The sequence below is a fragment of the Mesoplodon densirostris genome, chromosome 5, assembly GCF_025265405.1.
Source record: "Mesoplodon densirostris isolate mMesDen1 chromosome 5, mMesDen1 primary haplotype, whole genome shotgun sequence".
In the NCBI taxonomy this organism is placed as follows: Eukaryota; Metazoa; Chordata; class Mammalia; order Artiodactyla; family Ziphiidae; genus Mesoplodon; species Mesoplodon densirostris.
In genome coordinates, this window is record NC_082665.1 from 58,949,623 (window position 1) to 58,957,397 (window position 7,775).

The window sequence follows — 7,775 nt, forward strand, 5'->3', positions numbered from 1 at the left end:
TAGGGATTCAGAGATGACCCTCCCAGGATTTAGGCTGTCCTTTCTCCCTTCCTTAGTGACAGTGAGTCCTAAGAAGCAGCTCAGGATGCCACCTACCATGCCATAGCTTCAGATACTTCCTCGGAGCAGAACTGATCCTGACTGTACAATTAGACAGGAGAAGCTCCAGAAACGTTGTGTTAGATGATGTTCTTTATCCTGGACACCAATAAATGATAGGTGTTGTCAAGGAAAAGGATGGCTTGTGTATAGGTACATGTATGTGCATATGCCTATGCCTATGTATAAAGGGAATGTTATAAACACATTTGGCTAATAGGGCATCCCTCGCAACCCAAGCTGAGGAAACCAGTATGTTTGGATAACAAGGGATATTTACAAGAATCACTTTGGTTCCTGAGTTCCAGGTGCTGAGCACCAGAGTTCAGATAATGAAAGATTCATCAAAAAACGTGTCCCTGTCTGTTTAGATAGTTTGGATAGCGTGACTTCTGATAACAGGAGTTCACCTGGCAGGAGGTTGGATAACGAACTGAGAGCTTCTGATTTTGCTGGCCATGAACAGAACCAGAAACCTCTTTCTGTGTGGCTCTACTAAGTTTTCACTGAATTACCTGTGCTTAACTTGGGAAAGAGAGTTTCATAAACCAAGACCAGAATCATGAACTTTCTTTTTTATAGTATATGCTCATATATCCATACCATTTCCTCATGCCTTTGGTAAATTTGTAGATTAACATTATTTATTTATTTATTTATTTATTCAGCGATGAATAGGAGCTAGGTCCAAAGACACAAGATGAATAATCTAGTCATTGCCCCCATAGATGTACATTCTATCGGGAAAAATAAACATGTAAATTTCTACATAACACTGTGAAAATCACTATAACAAAGTCTGTGCAGAGAGCTGTACTTGTAAGGGAGAGGAAGTCTTTAAAAATAAGGATGTGTTATATCTGTATAGTGTATATCTGTATATAGAGCACCGTCTTGCAGATGATTTCATTAGGTTCTTAAAGTAAGCCAGCCTCCAGGAGGGCACGTTGTCTAAAGCATGTTATTGTCCCCACTTCAGATGGGCCCAATGAGGTTAAGTGACCCAGACCCCCAATGCTGGTAAGAGTCAGTATTACATCCCATCCGTGGACTTCTGATTGTTGGACCATTGCCTCTTTCAGCGTCCAAGCACTGACTTGTATGTAGCACATTTCAGTGCCCTGTTCCTTTCTGCTCCACTGGTTTGTAATTGTCTCACTAGTACCTGAATCTGGTCAGCTCTTACTGGCTACAATTCTGAACCCACAAAGTCACAATGCTTTTCATACTCGTGAGTTCCTGCATCTTTAATCTGGCTGCAGATGAAGCACAAGGCTCTTCCACTGAGAGGTAATGATGGCGCACGCGCCCAAAGCCCCAGCATCCTAGCACGCCAGAGCCTTAACCTGCTGGCTGCAAGCACACATCTGGGAGATTGGGAGGATACTGGGGCATCTCGCCGCCTGCTGGTCACAAGAATATTACAGAGATGCATTAGGATTCCTAGGCCTCCACATCAGCTGCTTTGGTCAAGTTTGTTCCCAAACACCAGCACATGTGGCTGTCATTTCCCCTGGGCTATTGAACAAGCGTGTTGACTTAAAAATATATATATACACAACGTGAGAGCTGCGAGTTAAGTTTTATTGGGGGCAGAAGGAGGACTGAAACCCAGGAGACAGCGTTTCAGATAACTCTGAGAATCTGCTCCGAGGAGGCGAGGGGGGAAGCCAGGATACATAGGAGTTTTGCAACAAAGGGCAGGTAGTCGGGAACGTCAGAAGATTATTGCTAATTGAAGAAAACCAGATATCTCAGGTTAAGGAATTTAGCGCTTTTCTACGTACGGAAGATGCAAGATTCTGGGCTCACGGAAATCATTCCTTTGATATGCACCTCAGCCTGGTGCCAGTATCCTGACACATCCTGAGTTTCCTCAGGGCTCACCGCAGGGAGTGGCTGCTGTCTGATGGCTGCTAGATGGCAGGGATTCTTTTCAGCCCTGAGTTTCCTCCGCTCATGTTTGAGGGGTATAGTCATTGATGACTGTGACATCCTTTGTTTATTGATATGGCAAGAAATATTTCATTTCTCAAGCATAAGGAAGAAGCAGTTGTCACGGGCCTTCCCTGAGAGCCAACACCCAGAAGGTCTGTCGTAAGGCACACGGGGTGCTGTCAAACTTGTCCTGGGCACCAGTTATCAGCTTAACCGAGAGGAAAAGACAAGGTATATTTTCCTATAAATGGAGTGGTGGTTTTCTCAGCAGGCAGTTAACCCCCCCTTCCCGCTAATTCTTAAGTCAACTTTGGACTTGAGATTTTGTTTGCTTGAAGCCATGAAAAATATATCCATTCTTACCTCCATTTCATTAAGATCTTCTTGTGAGGTTTTGTCTTGGTCTTTCGTCTGGAACATATTTCTCTGTCTCCTCTTTTGCCTGACTCTCTGTGCCAACCACCTCCCCGGTCTTGAAGGAGTGACCTTGTGTAGGTGATGTCCCGAGGGCCCAGAGCTCGGGGCACAGGGGGTGTCCCCTGTGTGGGCTTCATGCGCCTACCTGCTGTGGTGCAGGGGTAAAACATAGCCATTCTCCCTGAATTTCTAAGATAGTTTTCCCTAGATTCTTAGAAACCTTGAACTCCCACTGAAATCAAATGGAAGCAAATTTTGCCTAAGCCTGAGGGCCCAGCAGCATGGGGCCACAGAAGGGGATACAGACTGAAACCAGAGGCCCAAGGTTGAAGCCTGACTTGGTTCCTGTTATGGACTGAATTTTGTTCCCTGGAATTTCACATGTTGAAGCCCTAATCTCCAGTACCTCAGAACATGGCTATATCTGGAGATAGGGCCTTTAAAGAGCTGGTAAAGTTAAAATGAGGCCATTCAGGTGGGCCCTAATCCAGTCTGACTGGTGTCCTTATAAGAGGAGGAAATTAGGACACACAGAGACACTGGGGATGGGTGTGCACAGAGAGCAGACCCTGTGAGGACACAGGGAGAAGGTGGCCATGTGCCGGCCAAGGAGAGAGGCCTCAGGAGAAACCAAACCTGCTGACACCTTGATCTTGGACTTCCAGCCTCTAGAGCTGTGAGGAAATAAACTTACGTTGTTTAAGCCACCCAGTCCGTGGCGTTTTCTTACAGCAGCCCTAGAAAACTAACACAGTGCCTTAAAAACAGACTGCCTGGGTTTCCCTGGTGGCGCAGAGGTTGAGAATCTGCCTGCCAATGCAGGGGACACGGGTTCGAGCCCTGGTCTGGGAGGATCCCACATGCCGTGGAGCAACTAGGCCCGTGAGCCACAGCTACTGAGCCTGCGTGTCTGGAGCCTGTGCTCCGCAACAAGAGAGGCCGCGATAATGAGAGGCCCGTGCACCGCGATGAAGAGTGGCCCCCGCTCGCCACAACTAGAGAAAGCCCTCACACAGAAACGAAGACCCAACACAGCCAAAAATAAATAAATTAATTAATAAACTCTTACCCCCAACATCTTCTTTAAAAAAAAAAAAGCAAAAACAAACAGACTGCCTTTGACAAATTTCCTGAGGTCTCTGAGCTGTGGTTTTTCTTACCAGATAAGTGGGGTTAATAGAACCGCACGAGATTGTGGAGTCTTAACAGGAAAGCGTCTCCCACAGTGCCTGGCACAAGACAGGCATGCCACACCCATCCCTGCACTGGACCAGCCCTGCTCTCAGTGGGCCTCTAAGCCAGGGGGAAGTTTCTGAGCTGCTACTCTGCAACCCTTGGGATTCAGTGCCTCACATCCCCACAGCAGTATCTGACTCAGCCGTCTGCACTGATCTCTTGGTAAAGAAATCTTGGTAAAGAGGTCTTGGTAAAGAAATCTTGGTAAAGAGGTCTTGGTAAAGAGGTCTTGGTGAAGAGGTCTTGGTAAAGGCCAAGAGTTAAGAGAATAGAGCGGCCCATGCTCACAGTGGGTTCTGCATTTCCTGGTTATTCGATCCTTGTGTGCAATCCTGGTTACTTGATCCTTGCCCTGGGGAAGGCTGACACGACAACCCGAAGCTGACACAGAGCTCTTTGTCACGAGAGGAGACCAGAGGCGCTCGCCTTTCCCTCTGCTCGGCCTCCAGGCCTCCAGGGATCCTCCACGGGCTGGCTCTGGCTGGAGTCAGCTGGAGGTGCCTTGACCAAACCTTTAATTCTCATTTCCCCGTGATGACCAGAAGGTGGTGCCAGAATTTCATACTTAAGCACGGACAAGCGGATTTTTTAAAAGAAGGCTGAAATGCATCAGGCTCAGGGCTGCTGTGGCCTTCATGTGGGCCACTCTGTGTTCCACGTCTCTGTCTCCAAGGGATGACTGCATTTGTGACCCTTCCCTCTCAGGACACATTTTGTCACCTAAGCAGCAGGATGTGACCACTTTAGGAAGTTTTCTTACCCCCACCCCCAAATCTCTACCATTTATAATTCCTTCTCTGGTCCCCAACACTTACAGAGTACTTATTATATCCCAGGCCCTCTTCTAAGCACTGTACACATATTACTTTATTTAATTCCCCCAAATCTATATGAAGTTTTATTATTATCCCCATTTTACAGGGGGAGAGACTGAGGCACAGAGAAACTGAATAACTTATGGTCAAATCAAGTGTACTATTAAGTTGTCAGGAGTCCCAGTTAAAAATGGAAGTACCCCTGTGATATTGGCTTGTTAAGTCATAATCAGCTATGAATATAAAAACGCAAATCAATTTGTGAGATGTGTTTTAGCCCATGGCTGATCATAGAGTCTGCTGAGCGAGGGAAGAGACCCAGGACTGATTACAGTTGTCACGATAAAAGGAAAAGAAAATGGAGGACAAAATGCTTCAAGGCCTTGACAGGGTTGCCTAGAGGGAGACTGAGAAGTTGAATGTACACTCAGAGGAAGGAAGGCAGCTTCAGAGGAACAAGGCAGGGAGAGGATGACAACCAAGGACAGTGTTACCAAAAGAAGAGAAAGAGGCCATTAAGAAATAAACTTAGCTTATTTTCAGTTTTTACCCAGAGAAAATCCTTCCTAAAAAAAACCTCCAGTCTCTTAACCAAAACATAAGCCCTGATTTGTGTCTTCCTTATAGCATCCTCAATGTCGCAAGTATTTAGTGAGCTATTGTTACCATGATGCAAAACTGAGTACTTCATTACTCCCTCCTCTATACCACCCATGGTATTTTACACTTACTACTAATATAGGAACTATCACATTAAACTGTCATCGTTTGTTTACATCTATGAATTGTGAGCTTCTTTGGATAACATTCTGGCTTTCACATAGAAAGCCCTCAAATTATAACATGAGACTGACAGACTACATTTGTAAGACAACTGAGCAAGCACTGGTCCAATAAGAAGCCACACGTGCTGCTGGAATAACTGTATATCCATATGGCAAAAGTGAACCTTGGCCCCTGCTTCACACCATATATAAAAATTAACTTGAGATGGATCTTAGATCTAAACATAAAAGCTAAAATTATAAAGCAGGAAAGTATCTTGTGACTTGGGAGTAGGCAAAAGTTTCTTAGACAGGTCACAGAAACCATAAAAGAAAAAAAAGATAAATTAGACTCCATCAAAATTAAGGAATTCAGCTCACCAAAATATGCCATTGAGAAAATTAATAGGCAAGCTACAGGCGGGGATAAAATATTCAAAAAGCATATCTGACAAAAGGCTAGTATCCAGAATATATAAATAACATCTACAACTCAACAATTAAAAGAAAAAGAGCAAAAGAGAGAATGGGTAAAAGAACTGAGCAGATGCTTCCCAAAGAAGATACACAAATGGCCAATAAGTACATGACAAACTGCCCAACATCATTAGTGATCAGAAAAAAGCAAACTAAAACACTGTGAGATAACTTTACACATCCACTAGAACAGCTAAAATTCAAAAGATTTATAGCACCAAATTTAAGAGGGGATGTGAAGCAAACAGAACTCGCATACTTTGTTCATGGAATGTACAATGGAACGACCTCTTTGGGTAAAGATCTGGAACTTTCTTATAAAACCAAATGTAAACCTAACATATAATAAAACAACTTCACTCTTTGGTATTTACCCAAAAGAAATGAAAATAAATGTCCACAAAAAAGACTTGTATAAGGATGACCATAACAGCTCTATTCATAATATCCAAAAACTGGAAACAGTCGATTTATCCATCAATAAGAAAATGGATTAAATTACAATATATTCATAAAATGGAAGACTATCCAGTGACTAAAAAAGAGAATAAATTGCTGATGCATGCAACAACATGGATGAATTTCAAAACCATAATCCTGAGTAAAAGCCTCACACACAAGAATGCATATTGCATGGCTTATGTGTAATTCTAGACCAGGCAAATATAATCTGTGTTTTTTTAAAAACAACAACAACAACAACAACAGTATAATTATTGCCTCTGGAAGAATGGGGGCAGGGATCGATGGGGAAGGTGAATGCAGAACCTTCTGGGGTGCTGGTAATGTTCTGTACCTTGAGATGGGTATGGGTTATATATATACATTTGTCAAAACTCAACCAGTGTTCACTTAAGATTTGTGCATTTTACTGGGTATAAACATTACGTCAAAAGGGAAACAGGTTGAAAACAAATACTGAACCCTAGATCTGCATGCTGAGATATTGAGGGGAATGTGTATAGATGTCTGAAGTTGGAATTTGTCAAAAATATAAGCTGGATTGATGGACAGATACATGGTAAGCAAGTATAGTAAAATGTTAGTGGTAGAATCTAGATGGTGGATAGGCTTACTGTAAATTTCTTTCAGTGTTGCAATATGGTTGAAAATTTTCATGATAAAAAAATTTCATGGTACAAAAAAATTAAAGAACTCACCAATAATTAGGCTCTTGATCTTAGTTTTTCAAGGTCCTGTTGACATGGTATGTCTTTGGTGATTGAGGCGAAGAATTTCTTCTTCCAGCACAGAAACCCTAAAAGTACCGTTCTCTAATGGACTAGACATCACTGGGTCCCTGAAAGAGATTTGAGCTTAAAGGGACAAATTTGGTGAGGGTGGAGCTTATGCCTCTCTTGACGCGCTTTTGTTACATTAACAGAAATGTTTTCTTTCCCGTTTCTAAACGCTACTCTCTGTTCTCTCTTGCCCCATCACTCTCCTGTGTAGGAATCTTCCTGCCATACTGGACTGGGTGAAGACTCAGAAGCCTGGAGCCCTGGGTGTCAACATCATCACGTCTGACTTCGTGGACCTGGTGGACTTTGCCACAGCTGTCATTGAACTGAATGACCTCCTACAGGAGGATAGAGCTTTGGCTAAATGCTGATTTAACTTGCTATTTAACTTAATATTGAAGTTGTTGATCCAGGCTAGAGTTCTGAAGGGTTTCTTGTTAAGTTGGCCCCTGGGCAGTGATGGTGAAGGGAGTCAGAGGAGGGGACATTTTTTTTTCCCCTCCTCACAGGGCCATTTGGATAAAATTACAGGGCTTTTAATTGCATTTTTCCCAAATGAGACTTTGTAAAAACTTAAGTCCGAGGGAAGAAAGCATGTTTCATGTGATCAAGGTCAGCATCTCCCCAATGGCATATGATGTTGAATGTAATATGGAAATGGGGTTTCCAGGTTCCACTGGGGTATTGAGTGTCCCCTAATTGGCCCAGTTCCGTGTTGTCTTCTGGGATGTTGTGTTTGAGCCAGAGAGAAGGCTGAAGCAGAAGGGCATTCCTGATCCAAAGGATGG

General features: G+C 43.4%; 1 protein-coding gene across 1 annotated transcript in view; it reads left to right on the plus strand.

The window, feature by feature from the left end:
• Positions 1–7,510, plus strand: part of PLCXD2 (phosphatidylinositol specific phospholipase C X domain containing 2) — a 51,746-nt gene extending 44,236 nt beyond the window's left edge. Inside the window, exon 4 of the mRNA XM_060099839.1 lies at positions 7,199–7,510. Coding sequence (XP_059955822.1) covers positions 7,199–7,358 — 160 coding nt within the window. The 3' untranslated portion in view covers positions 7,359–7,510. The remainder of the gene's footprint in view (positions 1–7,198) is intronic.
• The last annotated feature ends 265 nt before the right edge of the window (positions 7,511–7,775 follow it).